Here is an 18131-nt window from a genome sequence, read left to right on the forward strand (position 1 = left end):
TTTTCTCAAAGTTAGGATCCTTTCCTAGGTGCATTTCATTCACTTGGACTTAGAAAATGGCGACTTTTCTAACTCAGTTCTTTCTTCTGCATTTATTAGTTGGAAAAACTTTTCCCATCAACTACTTGGTAACTCTGAAATTTTTTTTTCAACCACAGAGGCAGGGTAAATGCTTGATTCTATCCCTTTACTTAACCAGTTTCCAGAATAATGAGTTGTTGCCCTAGCAGCATCCAAAGATTGGTTTGTTTATATTTTTGTGGTAAAAACACACATAAACATAAAGTTTACCATCTTAACCATTTTAAGTGTACAGTTCAGTAGTGTTAAGTACATTCACATTGGTGTGCAGCAGATCTCTAGAACTTCGTCATCTCACAAAACTGGAGCTCTGTGCCCGCTAAACTAGCCCCTATTCCTCCCTCCCCCAGCCCTTGGCAGTCACCACCCTACTCTCTGTCTCTGTGAATTTGACTACCCTCAGCATCTTATGTAAGTGGGATCGTACTGCATCTGCCTTTCTGTGACTGGCTTATATCATTTAGCAGAATGTCTGTAGATTCATCTGTGTTGTGGCCTGTGAATCCAAAGGTTTTTATTATTTTTAAAATTTTATTTACTTATTTATTTTTCAAACGAACTCATGTATTTTTATATATTTGCTGTGTATCAGTCTGCGGTAGTCATTATCCTTTTGGTTCTCAAACTGTCCTGTCCTTGGCCAGTGGAAGCCCCTTCAAGAGAACCCTCAAGGCCTGTGCACACAGCTCAGAAGTCTGAGAACTTCCTTACTTCCTGGAACGACAAGGTGCTCCGGGCTCATCTGGTGCATTTCCTGCCCCAGACCTGGAATATAACGCATTTTTCTAAGTGGGCCTGGTTCCTTTTAGTACTGCATCTAAGTACTGGACTCTGGAAATTCCCTTAGCCCAGAATATATTAGGTTCCAGACTTTTCTGGATAAACTGTCTAATACTAGCTTGATTATGGGGGCCTTTAACAATGTGGGAGGTTCGTAAGTCACCCAGCGCGGCACACGTCTAATGGGTCTCCTGTTTCTGTTTCATAGGTTTGAACAAGCACCAGCCTCAGGTTTGTGGAGGACACCATCGGGTCAGTGTGTTACCACCTTGAAAAGACATGATAATTCTGTCCAAGAAGAGGTGGTCACGAAGCTGTCTGAAGTTTTCCCAGTCAAAAATGTGGACCAGAGGACAAGGGTTAGTAATTTCTATTTTTTTAAATAAGTTTCAACATGTACAAGTTAGTCATTTGAGGAAATAGTTACGTTCTTAACAATGATTAACATATTTGAAAACAATGATAAGTTGTAAATGAGGTTTTGTGGTTGGTTGGTTGGTTGGTTGGTTGGTTGGTTGGTTGAACTGTCTGATCTCAGGCCTTTTGCATAGTGTTATATGTAGGCATCTCAAGTCCTTACATAAAGTTAACCCAGGTCCTGGAGGTAACCTAGTTAAACATAGCTACCACAACATTTGCCCAGGGAATTTAGGAGCATCTTGTAGAATTCTGGTTTTCTTTCTCCGCTCCATCCTTTAAAAATACTGTATGGTCATTTATGTCAACTCCGCAAATGTGTATTAATCCACTTCTGTGGATTAGGCAGCAGCCCAGATCCACTGGAGGGAAAGAGAGAAATCCCACGTGGTCCCTCCTTCAGGGGAATGGCATAATGGGATGCCTGCAGTAAGAACACGGCAGAGGGTATAGATCCTCAGGAAAGGGAGCCAGGCCATCTGGAGAAACAAGGAGGGAGCTGAGGGGTGTGCGAGGTGACCCTTAAAAGACAGGCAGGATTTTGACAGGCTCAGAGGGCGGGGCGATGGGCAAGGGCTGTTAGGAGCCCAAGAACAGACCAAGAAAGCCCACACTTTTCCAGGAAACGGAGCTGTTCTCTGTGGCTGGGGAGTGGACTGCATCTGGGGACGGGGATGAGAAGCTCTAGGGATCACCACCCACCGTGCAGGGTCTGGCCCAGCTCGGGAGCCAGTGTTCACGGGTTCAGCAGAGTTTGGAAAGCCACGGAGCCCCTTGAGCCAGGCTGCAGGAGGGTCTGCAGGGCCTCAGGGAATTTAGCCTGCGTGGATGGGAGGGGGACGGCCAAGGACGAACCCTGCCGTGGCTCAGCCAGGACAGTTGGGGGCTGACTGATGACCTGTCACTAGGGAGAGCATGAGATGCTGGACACGAGCTGATGGAGCCCTTTCCTGGGGGAACACGGGGAGTGCGGGGTGGGGGGTGGAAGACCAGGTCCAGAGCGGCCGCCCCATACACATGGCCTTTCTTCTCCTGAGCTTAATGTCTTGTTTGTCTTGTTTCCAAGTATGTTTTTTCTTTCTCTTTTTTTTTTTTCTTGGCCGTGCTGCGTGGCTTGTGGGATTTTAGTTCCCCAACCAGGGATTGTACCCAGGCCCTCGGCAGTGAGAGTGCAGAGTCCCAACCACTGGACTGCCAGGGAATTCCCTCCAAGTATGTTTTTTTATCCTTATACATAATGTAGTCTTCTCAGGCTTTTTGATCATTTTACAGTTTTTATTTTTATTATGCACAATGTTCAGGATTCCTCATGTGCCCCCTCTGGAGGCAAACCTTTCCCCTCTGTCCCAAAGCCACAGCCTGTGCTGCCATGCAGTCCAGAGCCTCTGCATCACCCTCCAGCCTTCCCAAACCCCCCTTTCCTGCCCCCTTAATTAAAAGAGAGTAAAAGGACTTTTTTTTTAAGCATTTCAAACATACGTACATGGAGTGATACAGTGACGCCATTGACCCACACTTGCACATGTGTTACCCCTGCACCATGTTGTTTCGGACTCCCTCGCCCTCCTCTTCCTTCCCTCCCCCTGCCCTTTCTCTGCTCTCCCTCCTCACCTCCTTCCTCCCCACTTCCCTCCTGGAGTAAATTATTGCAGGTATAGATACAGCCCCTGGGCACCCCTCACAGTTCCTGCCCTTTTCAAAGGTAACCTTGTGTGCATCCTTCCTGCACACATTTTCATTTTACCGTGTTGCGTGTGACTCAGTAAGTAACCCTTAGTTTTGTTTTGTTTTGTTTGAGGTATGGTACCATTTGTGTGAATGTTCTTAAAGAAAGAACAGTATTCTTTAGGAGGAACAGAACCTGTGCTTTTTAGATCCGTTCCATACCTATTGATAAATGTAGATCCTAAAAAGGATTTTGTTTTCAGGTTTTATTATCCATCGTATTTAGTACTGTTTTGTAACGACACCGTTTTCCATTCTTGTTCACTGCAGCTACCCCAAATCTCAGCCATGTCAAGGGTGAAATAAGTATTGGCCTCCTGCCATTTGCCATCTCATCATCTTTTTTTTTTTTCTAAAGGTGTTGTTTATATCACGAAAACATATTCCAAGTTCCAGACGACCAGTTCACTCATAATTTTTCAAATAATAGCTCCATCATTAATGGGAAGGGGGCTTCCCAATTAACAGTTTATGAGTCAAATGATATTCTTCCTCCCCTAGTAGGTTTCTTGTTCCTTTTTAAATCATCTTAGTGACAGCCATAAAAATTACTAATAAATGAATGACAAAATCCATCCTTAAGGGACTTCCCTGGCAGTCCAGTGGTTAAGACTCTATGCTTCCAACTGCAGGGGGCACAGGTTCAATCCCTGGTTGGGGAACTAAGATCCCACATGCTGTGGCACGGCCAAAAAAAAAAAATCCTTCCTTAACAATAGAAGCAAGCAGTCAGTTTCTCAAATAGGTTGCGACTGAAAAAAGGCGCGGCCCTAAAGACTAACGTTCCCAGGATGATGTGGGCAGGGGCAGGCCTTACAGACGTGAGAACAAAATGCTTTTCTGGGCTCTAGGACTGTTAGATTCACAAATCGTTTGATGATTAGCATAGTCAAGTGTCTTTGAGTTGTTTTCCTGTATCCAAACAATATATACATTTAGTAAATAGTATGGGTTCAATGTTTCTCTGTAGATAAAATCTTAAAAGTAGGAGATTTTCAAAATTTAAGGAAGCACTACTAGAAATCACTTGGTTAAGAGTCTAATGAAGCTCAGAAATACTTACTTTGATCTCTTGGGTAAATGGCTAATTAAACAGCCACATGTAAATGATGTTTACCTGTGGGTCCCTTGCTGTCAGCTGGAGTCAACCCGTCTCCTGAGTAAATACATCATTAAAGCTGCTGAAATTTGGATCATGTCCCCCTGAGACCAGATAAGATCCACAGCACCCGCATAACCTATTAGGCAATTACATAATTGAGCTGCATGCTTTTAAATCAGGAAAATTTGTAATTATGTGAAAAAAAAAATGAGTTGGGTGCTTCATTAAAATACAAAGTACCTTAATACTGCTTTTCTCCCAAGCGAAGCCTGCTTCCACCCAGGGGGACCTCTGCAGGCAAAGCAGCCCAGCCTGCCGGAGTCACTTGCAGAGCAGGTGGGAACGGCCACAGAAACCCCTGCCCCTCTCCTGAAATGAGGGACTGGTGTTCTGTTCTTCTCTCTTGAATACTCGTTCACTGGCTCATATGAATACTTCCCCTTTCTTTTCGGTGCTACATCGATGAAATCCTCTTCCTCTCCTATAACTCAGATAAAACTTAAGTAATGATACTCGCGTTTCTCTTTAAACACTGAAAAATTACTTCCGGTGTGCAGGAGGAAGGTTCTTGAGGAAGGGTCAGTTAATCTGTGTATGAGGGGAAACATCCATGCTGTCAACATCTGTGGTGTTTCATTCTCTTGTTCTTCTGTGTCTGCATTAACAGCACTGGTTTACATATGGAAGGTAATTTTATTTTATTAAGTGCTTTCATGTTCATTTTCTCTTTGTAGCACCCGTTGCAGAAACCGTATTCTTCTAGAGCTAGCATATGTTTTCTTTAAAAAAGTAACAGGGAAAAAAACGAACTTGGAATATTAAGGTAAACAAAAAGAAGAAAATTGCCTGTTATCCAACTGTCCACATAGAACCCTGTTGACACTGCGATGTATGGTCTTTAATATTTAACATATTGACAAACGTGGGTTATACTGTTTGTGTGCACGGGCTCCATGTTCCCCACTTGTCACAGGTGAACTTCCTTTCATGCCGTCACGTGTTCTACATCCTTTCTAACGGCTGCACAGAGACCCCTGTGTGGCTCTTCCACTGTCTCTTTAACCAGGCTCCTGGTGTTAAACATTTTAAGTTGTTTTTAATTTTTCCTCTAGTAAAAAGGTTTCAAAGAATATCTGAGCAGTTCAGTTTTTACAGATTCCCATGCGGTTTCCTGAGAATGATTTCCTAAATGTAGATCTGTTAGGTCAAAGGGTATGTGCGTCTCTCAGGCTTCTGCTCTGCACTGTCAGATCTCACCCTGGAAGGGTCATCACTTACCAGGAATGGATGAAAATATCATTTCTCTGAGCTCTTTATGAAACTGGATACTATCAATTTTTTTTTTTTGAGCACCAAATTGAGAAGTGCCAAGGAGGTCAAATTGCGGTCACACTTTTCTCCCACCTATTTGTTAGCCATCTGTATTTCTTCTTTTATATTGGTAATTTGCCAGTTCACGTTCTTTGCTCATTTTTCTATTAGGTTAGTAATATTTTTCCTTACTGACTTTTAAGAACTCATATATGAATTTGTATTATTTGCTACAATATTTTGAGCAGTTTGATTTTCACCTTTCATTTTTCTTAATGGTGTTCGGATACAAAGCCTTTTCCATTAATATCTTCATTTATCTATTTATGCATGTGAATTTCACAATTGATAAGTTTCTAGATGTAAATTGAGTCAACCTAGATGACTCTTAGGGTTCTAGGCCTAGCAAGATCCATATTTAGACAGAACTTTGAGAAAATGAGCCAATTAATCCTAGGTGTCCTGCTGAGCGTAACTCAGGACAGTTTTTCTTTCATAAGATCTGAAGTATGGAGGTGTCACTCTCAGTCATCCTGTAAGTAGTGTGTGCCTTGGCGCTCAATTTCTAAGCGCTTTCTCCTGGCTCCTGGGAAGGTTAGAAAAGTGAGGGACTAGTTCGTTGGTGTCGACTTAGGCTGCAGACTGCTGAGAACAATGAGGCAGTCTCCAGCACCACCACCACTACCACCACCACTGGGCTTCAAATGTATGAGATGAGAGCGAGCCTTTACTACCTAACAAATAAGTTGGAACCCAAGCATGGGCCATTCATAAGCACCATCAGAAGGTCCATCTTTGGTGGCATTTTTCAGATAGAGAGCCCCACTTTGCAGAGCCCTTCAGTCACAGGTGGGACGTGCAGGGCAGCTTGCTCACTCTTTGCGCTTTAGTTCTTTCGCCGGTCACACTGCAAACTCCTTCCGTTTGGGGCCTTCCTTAGAAATGCGCCTTTTCAAAGATCTGCAAACAGTACATCTTGAGAATGTATCACAGATGTTTTTCCTGACTCTGCATAAGTTGTTTTTGGTGGGTCCTTTGAATGGACCTTCCTACTGTTCCTTGTCTCAGACTGACTTTTGTTTCTGTCCCATATTGTCATTATTTCCTGCTTGTTAGGGACTTAACTTGTGAATTCCTCTGCGGATGACCCGCTGGGCAGATCTACCGCCATCTCTGTTGGCTTCATGGTCCAGCAGAGTCAAACCAACCATTCTCATGCTGTAATTTGACCATCCATCAAAAACCCTTATAGATATAAAATACTCATCTCTGAGAAGTTATCTGTAGAATTAGTAAGAGAAATCCTAGAGATATGAGTATTAAGTAGTGAAGATAAATGGGATAAAATATGCGAAATAAATGAAAACCTGCAGTGTGCCCCGCACTTACTCAGCATGGTGAAAAAAGAGGGCTCAGTATAGAGCTGGTGACACTGGTGGTATTCTTAGCAAGCTTACAAGGGCTTGTTAGAAGGATGTTTGCAGTATCATTATAGCACTTTAGTCTGTGTTCTTTTGAAGCCCAGGTGGAACCCAGCTAAAGCAAAAGAAGTTCTTACATGAAAGGGACGTGCAAAACAGTGATGTTGATTGTGTGTCATCACGGAGGGACTAGTGAGAAGTAATCCGAGTTATTGAAAATCTAGGACAATCTCCATTGTCTGCAAATTCTACAGTATAAAGTGTAGAAAGCCTCAACAGTCCTTTAACAACTTTATTCTTAAACTGTGGGTTAAGACAGTGGCTATTGTGAAGTCATGCCAAGAAATTATTAGTTACAGCTATTGCATAAGATAATATGAGGAAGAAATACATACTTGAGGCACTCTCAGAAAGTTTGGATTATTTTAAATATGAGAAAAAGAAAATTATAGTTTTAACTACAGAGATTAAGCCAGTTCTTTTTGTTCATCATCTAAAATGCTTTCCATATATCCAGAATTATTGGGTGCACAGAATAGGAGCTTACTCTCTGTGGGAACAGACAGACTAGATCAGGATGGGCAGAGATCTTGAAATGAGACATGCTAGGATGGTCCAGAGAGCATCCAGATGGTTGCAAGATGGCAGCTCCTGTCCTTCTGGACAGATTCTAGAAGCAAGTGCAGTGCCATGGTTTACATGGGCAGCTGGGACTGGGCACTATGGCAGACAGTGATGGGAACCAGCCCTGGCCCGAGCTTCAAGGGAGGAGGGTACACCTGAATGCCAGTCGGCAGAAACAGGGATCCTGTTCAGTTCATTCCAGAGTTATCCCAGTTGGAGTAAAATCCAAGGCCCACTTTATACAAATGTAGGAAAAGCTCCTGGTTACAAGAACTGGACAGACAGGTCTCAGCTGCAAGGCTAACATGACACCAGATCTTTTGGCCAAGGAGACTAGAACTCCTTAAGTCCCCTTCAGTCCACCTCTGGCCCCTAGGATAAGCCATGGGTCCTGGAGGCCAGCTGGTCCTAAGGCGGGCCGAAGGCAAGAGCCTTGCAGGGATGTCAAGGCTGATGACAGCGGCCTCGGCCAAACTCATAAGGCTCAATCTTCAAGGTTTGGCCTCGGCGATTCTTCACATCCTTTCATGTTGATGACAAGGAAAGAGTATGATATTCCCCTTTGTTCACTAGATGTTTGCATTGTTACCGTTTCACTCTTGCACAGAAGATGACCAGGGAGCCTCTGCCCAGCTCCCGCTTCCCTTTCACTTGAGGGTCTCAGGTCCATTCCCCACACAGTGGGTCGGACCCTGCCCCGTGTTTACTACTGTCATCAGGTACCAGGGAGAGGTCAGTGCCACCACCTAGTGTTCCTCTCCCACCGCCGGGGCAGGCTTCCACTTCCGAGTAGGGGGAGAGAGAGGCTTGTGCTCTGGCAGCGGGACAGCGGCACCAATGGTTGTTCAGCTCTGGTCACCAGTATATTTTTATTTCTTGGGGGAGGAGTGCTGACCTGGAAATGCACTGGCACGAGTATTAACCTATCCTATTAAGTGCCACTTTTTCTCTGCCTCTCACGTTGGCTGTGGTAAAATCCCTGCCCACCTCCCTGCCCAGGACATTTCTGGCAATGTCGACAGTTCAGTGCCCTGTGAAAGCAGATAGGCCGTGTGGCAGCTGAGTTTCCCCAAGCTCCCCGGCAGGCTTAGTGGCAAAGTACAGAGTGTCTTTATCCTTCATTGAAGGTTATGATTTCCAATAAGGTCGGCTCTCTTTTTGCTTTAGTGTATCCTCCTCCGCCCCCAAGTTTTTCCACAATCTTCCCATTGAGGGGAAGTTCAGGGGTCATTTCTTGAAGAATGGGGATACCATAAGGTCACATTTTTCCAGATCTCCTTCTCAGTCCAAACCAACTCTGTCCTCACGTGCCTGAAAAACAGGATTCATGCAGTGAAAGAGTAGATCTTGGGTAAACCACCCAGGTTAACAGAGGTGGTCACGTCTCATATACATACTTCCCAAGTAGAAAAACATTGCATTACATAAGATTCAGTCCTCAAAAAATGTCTTCTTGTGAGTGTAAGTTGTTGTAAAGAATTAAATTACGCTGGAAAATAATCAGGTGTTATTTTATCTTGAAGACATTTTAATTTCAGTTAAATGTCAGGAGACAAATTAAATCCTAAGTAAAGCTTAACCTAAAATAACATTTGAAGGCTGGGTCTTTGAGACCAAGGGGAATGTGACTCACCACGGCTTGTTTTCGTTTCTTTGTGCTTTCTTTTATGCACCGTAGGCAACAGCATTATTGAAAAAAGGCTTCACAGGAGAGCATAAGGATAGGTCGGCTGTTCACAGCAGTGAATCATCTTGCAGCTTGCCATCCACTCTGAATGACAACAGTGGACTGAAGAACGGAAAGCCTGCTCTGTGGCTCAGCAGTGTTCCTACAAGGGAACGAGGTAGCTATTGTTAAGGGTCTGTCCACAGCAAAACTGCGTTCAGAATCAATGTGACACCCTCTTTCTCAAGGTGTGCCCATAAAATAAAGCTTCTAAGGAATACCTGTGATTCAGTATACATGACATGTTACTTGTTTTATACCACCTTCCAGAAATAGGTGTTTCAAGACTGGGAAACCTAATCGTAGGTCTGCAGTTCTGCCGAATTTCCAATAAAATATGTTTTTGTAAGTTATGAAATCTTAACAAAATTAACAATTGACAATATATACTTTTTGATCATCCCACAAAGATGAAGATGATTCCATTAAAATGATACCGTAAAGAACTGAAGTTTTTGATATCACCTAATAGAATTTACTCAAAATTATTAAACATTCTTTTTAATTATAATAGAACCTTATAAAAGTCTAAACAGATGATTAAGAATCAATGAATTTATGACCCCAAAATTTAATAAGCAATTTTTAGTATCTAGAAATTGTGATTATTTTAGTGTTACTGTTAAGATGTGCCAGTAAACCGCTATAATGGCATTTCCAAGACAGCTGTGAGTTGCTCAGGATATTGTCAGAAGTTGATAATGTGCACAGGACCTGAGGCCCACTTATGTTAAGCCCCACACAAGTCTGATAGATGTAAGGTTAAATTATTTTGCATGAAAGCAGCATAGAGATACCTTAGCTTTCGAATAGGTTTTCTTTTAGTAACAGTGTATTTCAGATGAGATAAACTAACCAAGAAAAGAAGATGGGGAGGCAATGCAAATAAAAGGAATGGCAGTTAAAAAAGCAAACAAAGGCCTATTCCATCCATATAACCTTGAAATACATTTTTATTGTCATATGTTTGATTTTTAGAAGTTTCCAGTGGCTGCGGAGACGAGAGCGCAGAAGAAAGCGTGGCAGCGAGGATGCCAGTCACAGGTAAGGTTGTGGCTGCCTGAGGGCCTCAGATTCAACCTCCTTATGTAACCAGAACATTTCAGGTTGGTGGTTGTGGACTCTGAAGAGCAAGTGCATTCCACTACCAGGTGCTGTAGCAAGGGATCAATCCTGAGAGCATGAGGTGTGAGCTTAGGTTAACATAAAGGAAGGTAGAAAATAACCCTGTCTGCTGAGTCCTTCAAAATTGTTACATGTTTACACGTGTGAGTGTCCCCCCCATGAGCCTTTCAGCACCTGCGTCTGTGTGAAAAGGTCAGCCCCCATGGGGAACACCAGTCATTATATGGCCAACTACAGATGTTTCTGATTTCCCTCTTTTCTTTCCTGTAATAATTGAATGTATCATTATACTGTAATAAGAGCAGGAAAAAAAACAGTGCTGGACAAGAAGCTTGCTTGTGCCTCAGTTACAAAGCCCATCTGATCATTTAAAAATTTTAGCAGTAAAGTTTCATTAAGATCTGTTAAGATTTCTGCACATATGTTAGGTTTGTTTAGGTGAAATCTAAATGTCATTACTTATTTTAGTTTTAGAATATCAATAGCAGCAATTAGTATTCTGAACAGAGTTCTTATTTGTCGTACATCTAAATTTACTAGTACCTTATTTTGTAAAGTGGTGTGCTACTTCATTATAAATTCAAAGGTCTGACTTTAAATATTTATGCAAGTAAATACACCATTGCACCGAGGTACTGAGGCATGCATCTGCATATGTGTTAGTTTTGTTGTTTATAAGCAGAAGAGAATGGTTTCCTTTATGGCAATATGATTCATGGCCTGATGATTAATTTTAAACCCATGTATCTAGAATGAACTCTGATTTTGAAAAAGGAGTTTATAGTAGAGAAATTACTGTATATATTCTGCATCAGATAATATTTCACTCCAAAATACAGAGGTTTTCTTTTCTTTTAAACATTTTCCCTGGTGATACGTTTATTGCATTTTTATTCTTCATTTTGAGAAAACTCTGATAGAATTCCCTGTTTATTTTTTTATTAGCAGAGTTAATAGAAGTGTAGATGATCCCAAACTGCAGATATCCAAGAAGTCATTTGAATGCTTTCCTTTTGCATCTACCTTTGAGTGCAGGATCTCTAATGACCTCTGAATTTGTTTCAGTTAGAATCCTAAGGGCTTGTTGGGGAGGAACCAGGAAGTGACCTCATTGCCTATTCTTCCTCATCTGTTCAGTATCAGTCAGTGACTGTCCCCAAATTAATACAGATGTAGTCTTCCCATGGGACTTTTTAACTGAGGTACTGTTGACATGTAACGTTACATCCGTGTCAGGTGCACGAGGTAATGGTTCACGGTTTGTAGACGTTACAAGATGATCAGCGCAGTCAGCCTCGTTAATCTCCGTCACCACATGTAGTTACAATTGTTTTTCTTGTAATGAGAACTTTTAAGGTTTACCCTCTCAGCAACATTCAGCTATGCGGTACCACAGTGTTAACTGTAGTCACAGTGCTGTACATTCCATCCCCAGGACTTACTGATTTTATAACCGGAAGTTTGTACCCTTTGACCCCCGTCACCTGTATCACTCACCCCCTACCCCCCCACCAGTAATCTCCAGTCTGTTCTCTGTATATCTCAGAATTTCTTCTTAAGAGAGGGGATAGTCAAGTACCAGGGTTTCAAGTCTTTCTTCTCTTCACGTTGGAAGAGGTGTGATGTACCTAGAAGTAATACGGACTATTTGCCATGAAGGTTTTTTTAAAGAAATTGTCATTGATCCATCAGTAGTTCGCAGTTTAAAAAATGCTTTGTGCCTGTTATAGGCCAAAGCAGTAGGCATATAAAATAACCTGGCGGATATGAAAAAAGCTTTCCGAAGCGTTTTCTTAGTGGGAGCCTTGCCGTTCTGCGCCCTGCCACCACAGCCCTCCTTTTCGGCACGTCCTGCCAAGTTCCTGCCGGAGGCCTTGTGCACCTCTGCTTTGCATATTCCATGGTCTTTGTGTATTCCTCGGTTGCGTCTGTCGTTGCAGCTCCTTTGATCTCCAGGTTCTTGACCTAAATCTCTTTACTAAATGTTTGTGTCTTTTGCCATGATTATTTGGAGATTTGGCCTTTGGTGAAGTAAGGCAGGTGTATCGTTTGATTTAAGATAATGGAGGCCACCTCCTCCTTTGTAATAGTTCTGTTGAGGCTCTCCTATGTGGGCCACAGTCCTTCTGGAATATTCCAAAGAGAAGGAACATTTGCGAGGCTGCCTACTGGGAGTTGAGGAGATGTGGTGGTGGATCCTGGGCTTTGGCATCAGCCGTTGTTGTCAGCTCTTTACTTCCTGCTCTGTTTTTTCACCCATCTGAGCCCCTGACCTGGGCTACTTTAGTGTAACTAAACCCAGGTGATGTCAGGATTGAAAGTGACTTGTTAAAGCTGCTTCCTGCATCAACAACCAGCAGGTTACAGTAGTAACTTTGGACCGTTCGGAAGTGCTCATCCTCAGGGTGGGTGCTTCTGTGTGATTCTGCCTTATAGCCATCTCCCAAGGGATATGGTAGAGCGAGGTCACGGGGAAATCAGTGTCCGGCACAGGAAATTGGGCAGAAGTTCTGAAGTTACACCGTTTTCAGAATGATGAGGGTCCTGGGAAAGTTTAACCTGAGAAGGGCACAAAAGCTATTCTTAAATATTTGTGGGGCTGCCAGATTCACCGAATATAGCCATAGAGTGTAGCTCGGGGGCCCTGTTAGTGTTGCAGCGAAGGAATCCACACCCAGTAATGGCAGAACTCTCTAGCCTTTTTAGTCAGGTGTCTTCCAGGCATGAGGTTCTGTGCCAGGGCTTGAACCGTGGCAGGAACCTGCTCTCTAGAGGGGCTCCGTGGAAGGGTTCTTGCTTCTGGGAGCAATGACATTGCTTCTAATGCTAAGCCTGTGATTCTCATTCCGTAGTGAAGGGATCAAATGAGCCGACGTTCTCATTCATTTCCCTTCTTATTGCGTATCCCCACCACTTAAAGAGTTTGCTGTTGCTCTGAAGGCATCGGCCTTGTTAGTCACTGTCATGGGGAATGTGAGTTTCACACTAGTTCCTGTCATCTGTGCGGAGACTTACGTACACACCCTCCTGCACACACACCCACGCACACAACCACAGCCTGTGATCTGCTTGTTGACACAGGCTACCCCTTCCTTTAGTCTGGTTGTTCACACTAAAGAATCCAGGTCAAAATCACAGATTAATGTGATTATCTATGAGTGTGTGGTTTTCTTTATTTAAGAATAATATATAATTTGCATATATGTTACACCTTTACTTGGGCTGAATCCAGGGAATACCAGGGACAGCCAAAGACTAGGTCCCTGCCCTCCTAAGCCTCCATCGTCTCTAACCTTCACAGGAGCCCTGCAGGTAAGCAAATCGTTCTACAGATGGTCCGGCATACTTGGAAAGATTGAGAGCCCTGTTCAGGGCCATATAGACAATGTGTCAGATCTTTAAGCACACTCAAATTTCAGGAATTAAGCCCTGAAGTCCTTCCATCCCACCACGCAGCCTCTTTTGTTTTATGAGAGGCGCCTGCATCACGGCGTCTGGACCAGTTAAACATTGGTTTGTATCTTAACGAAAGATGAGCCCTGCAAGGACAACTTTGAGAGTGATGATGAGCAAAGCCTGGAGAGGTGGGCAGCTCTTGAGGATTTCTGAGTGTGGACTGTCCTGGGGTGGCCCTTGTAAAGCGGAGTGAATCTGTACCCCTAGGCGAGCCTGAGACCACGAAGCGGGTACAGGACAGTCAGGTCAGTGTTTCCCTGGAGCACTTAGGCCAGAATTGAAGCCATGCTTGTCTAGATTATGAGAGAAAGTCTCCCTCTGAACTACTCATACCCCCAAAGTAAAATTTCCCACATTGGTAATTTTATTGGTATTTATACTAAATTTACCTTTGAGGAGGATTTGGTGAGTTTTAATTTTAGTAAATGATGCAGCTTATGCTAAATGTCATAAAAACCCAGCCCCGACACAGTATCTGGCACACAATGGGCACTCATTTCATCAAACGAATGAATAAAAATGAAAGTACTAAGGAGTTTCCTTAAGCGCTTGTTGATTTAGGCCAGAACACCGTCTCTTTCCATCAGTCACTCCACCGGTACTTTCCCACCCACGTGCCCATCCTGGCAAAACTCATCTCCTTAAGCTCCATGTGAAAAGGGCTCTCAGCTTTTATCTCAAGAGGATTAAGCCTCTAAGAATGTCCATTCAGCCTCTCATTCTTTTGACACCAATTCTCTTGGTCAAGCTGTGTTGAAAGTGGTTGCCTGACTATGCCATTTCTCACTGATATTCTTTGGCAAGCTGAAATATTCCAGGTCAGACTGAGGTACGTCCATTTAGAAGCTCTGTGGGAGGTCAGCCTAGATTTGCAGGGTGCTCCTGGGGCTGTGGGCAGGGCTTCCCCAAACATCATGGCTTGAGTTTTGCATCAGATTGGGAAAAGGCTGGAAATACACGATGGCCGCATTGTCACCGGTGGCTAGATTTATCCTGGGAGAGAAAACTGCAGTGACAACTGAGGACTGCGGAGTCCAGTGGCAAAGCACTTCTACTCCTCAGGCTTTCCTGAGACTGCGCCTCACCATTTCTGTCCCGGAAATGCACAGTCAGGTCAGGATGCCTTACCTGCTGTGCCTGGGGAAGGGAGCCCAGGGGAGCACTGTGTGCCGCTGGGTTGGCCCTGGCCCCGTCTCTGTGGCAGGGGTCCAGCTGCTCATGACAGCAGACAACTCCTCACTCAGGACGTTGCAGGCTGGTGGGGCCTGTTCAACGTGGTCATAGAAGAATGGAAGGCGCCTTTCTGAAGAGCTCTTGATTGGGTGCTTTCAAGGAAATGAACTCAGAAGTGCCTGAGAAATTCTCTTCAGTGGTTACACAGCAGAATCCCGTGTGGAGCTTTAAAACAGACCCACACCCCAGCCACACCCTGGACTGGGTGCCCCAGAACCTCCAGGCCTGAGCCCCAGGCATCAGTCTTGTGTAACACACCAGGTGACTCCCCGGGTTTGAGAACCATGGAGCAGGGGATCTCAAAGCCGAAAGAGCCCTTGTAGATCATAGTGTGAAACACCCTTATTTTATGCAAGAGACTTGAGTGGAGAGAGGGGAGAGGTTGGACTTTAGATATTTCAGTACAGTTGGGTCAGGGAGGGTATGATTTCCCTAGGGCTGCTGTGGCAAAGTGCCACGAGCTTAGAACCACAGAAATGTTTTCTCTCACAGTTGTGGGTGCTAGAAGTCCAAAATCAAAGTGGCAGCAGGGCCCTCTGAAGGCTCCCAGGAGCATCCTTCCTGGCCTGTGGCAGCCTCTGGTGGCTCCTGGTTTGTGGCAGCATGACTCCAGTCTCTGCCTTCGTCCTCACATCGCCGCCGCCTGTGTCTCTGTGTCCTCTTCCCAGCAGGACAGCAGTCATTGGATTTAGAGCCCAGTGTAAATCCAGGATGAGTTCATCTTGAGATCCTTAGCTAATTACATCTGCAAAGATCCTGTTTACAGATAGGGTCACATGCTGAGGTTCTGGATGGTCGTGAATTTGGGGGAAACACTAGTCAACCCGGTACAGGGGGTGGGGAGGGATTTCTTCATATTTCACACTGCCGGCTTCTGGTTCATCATGTACAGTGATTGTTCCTGGCCCTACTATAAATGATGATGATGATGATGATGATGAGAATATTACTGTCTTTATTTCCGAATCTTCTCATTTTATAAATCATTGAGTACAGATTGCTAGAAAGTTGCTTTTAAAGACTATTTAATTATGCCATTAAGATACAGCTTCCTGATCAAAATTACTCAAAAGTTAAAGATTCCATGACCTTGAGAGTTGAAATTTCACCTCCCGTGGCTGAGCAGTGTTACATGGTTATGAATTTTCATGTGAAGTAGTATCAGCAAAACTGTTTCAGTTCAGTTTTTGAACGTTCATTAAAGGTCAGTTACAAGCCTGGCACTTACTTTCAGGTGTAATTGTTGAATCGCCCCATAGAAATTCAGAATGTGATGGAAACATCTATTTCCTGAAGCATCTCCAGGCAGCTCATCTGAACGGGGAGCATTTCCCTTCTCCGTGCATCTGCCCTCCCTGTGTGAGGACGGAGGAAACCTGGACAAGAGGCTCCCAGGCCCAGGATTGCTGGTAGAGTCGTGGTTACCGCGGAAAGTCTAGATATGAAAGTAATTCCGGTTATAGAGCCAGCCTGTGTGCCTCTCACGTTCACCTAGACGTGTGGCTCTTTTTTTTTTTAATTTATTTATTTTTGGCTGCGTTGGGTCTTCGTTGCTGCGCGCAGGCTTTCTCTAGTTGCAGTGCGCAGGCTTCTCATTGCGGTGGCTTCTCGTGTTGTGGAGCACGGGCTCTAGGCGCGTGGGCTTCAGTAGTTGTGGCACACAGGCTCAGTAGTTGTGGCTCACGGGCTCAGTAGCTGTGGCGCATGGGCTTAGTTGCTCTGCAGCGTGTGGGATCTTCCCAGACCAGGGATCGAACCCGTGTCCCCTATATTGGCAGGTGGATTCTTAACCACTGCACCACCAGGGAAGTCCCGTGTGGTTTTTTTTTTTTTTTTAATTCCTAAACATAGATGAGTTTTCTGTATTTTCAGAATTGTGAAAGCACCCTTAGCCTAATAGTTTCTTGTTTTAATTTGAGTAGATTGCTAGACAAGTGATTTCTGGGTTTTAAGTAATAGTATTTACCTTTAGAATTAATTTTAGAGTTACATCCCACAATTTTTGTTTTATTTTGCAAAGACAACTGGGTTTGCTCCATCAGCAACACATCTAGTGCAGTGTGAATGAAAAATTGGCATGGGTGCAGAAATACATGAAAAGCGTTAGCCCTGGGAAACTCGTGGGCAGAAACTATTTTTTGAATTTAAGTTTAGAATTTCTGCATGCTTCCTACAGGAATCAGTTATCCTTCCTGACTCAGGGATGCCCAGTTCTTTGTCGGTTCAGGGTTGCTTTTCTAGCTGTAGTATGGCATTGTTTGCATCTCCTTTTGTTATTCCCTCTCTTCTTTTCTTCACCAGGGATTTCTGCGAAAGCCAGGCCAGCCAGGCCGAGCCTCTGCCTTGGAGACGGAGACACCCCTCAGAGGCTGGGGAAACACGTGTTTATCTGGCTCTTGTAATGGGTTGTTAAAAGCACTTGTTCGCCAGATATTTTCTTTTTCTTTTTATTTGGTAGATTTAGAAGTATTTTAGCAGGTGTACATTTGCATATAAAAGAGAATGAAAGATAAGTTGAGGCTTTTTCTTTCTCTCCTCAGCATCATCGCTCTCCTGCCTCCCTTTATTCAGCACATTTTCATTTTCTTTCTCTGTTCCCATTTTCTAGACAAAATGCGTATCAAAAAGAAAAAAAAAGTCTCGGTGATCCATCACCACTTGGCAGGAAGATAGGTGATGGGGTTCAGCCAGCTTGTGTAACAGAGTAAGGAAAAATATATTTCTCTTGTTGTGTCGTCAGTCTGGAAATGATAGCTAAGGGTAGATTTTCACCCCTGGACCCCTTGCCTTAGTTTGTATTTTCAGCCGCAGTAGTTTCTACTTTTGAAACTCAGTCTTGACGCAGCTTTGAATGTGTAATGGAAGCCTGACTGAGCAGCCCAGAGCTGGAAACTTGCGCCTGCGTGTACACTACTTCTGTGTGCGCCAGAGCATCTAGTTGAAAATCATTGTATTCTTAGAAATGCTTGTTTTATCTAATTGTTTGCACTACTCAGTTTTTTTCTCAGGGTTTGACATTACTAACGGGAGGAAGTATTTCTCTGGAGTTCTGAGTCACAGGCTACAAAGTGAAGCCTTAAGGGGCCACCCAGTCCTCAAATTTGCAGACTTATGGTGTCCCTGCAGTTAA

At 43.8% G+C, this 18131-nt stretch overlaps 1 protein-coding gene across 4 annotated transcripts in view; it reads left to right on the forward strand.

Moving 5' to 3' along the window:
* KIZ (kizuna centrosomal protein) overlaps nt 1-18131 on the forward strand; it is a 111706-nt gene that overhangs the window by 74049 nt on the left and 19526 nt on the right. For 3 of the 4 annotated variants that reach the window (XM_004310780.4, XM_019927553.3, XM_073792627.1), the window contains 3 exons: nt 1070-1220; nt 9140-9305; nt 10166-10231. In XM_004310780.4, coding sequence (XP_004310828.2) covers nt 1070-1220; nt 9140-9305; nt 10166-10231 — 383 coding nt within the window. Of the gene's footprint in view, nt 1-1069; nt 1221-9139; nt 9306-10165; nt 10232-16235; nt 16411-17302; nt 17671-18131 lie in introns of those variants that run through there. The other variant, XM_019927552.3, reaches the window with a different exon arrangement.

Source organism: Tursiops truncatus, chromosome 15 (assembly GCF_011762595.2).
Source record: "Tursiops truncatus isolate mTurTru1 chromosome 15, mTurTru1.mat.Y, whole genome shotgun sequence".
In the NCBI taxonomy this organism is placed as follows: Eukaryota; Metazoa; Chordata; class Mammalia; order Artiodactyla; family Delphinidae; genus Tursiops; species Tursiops truncatus.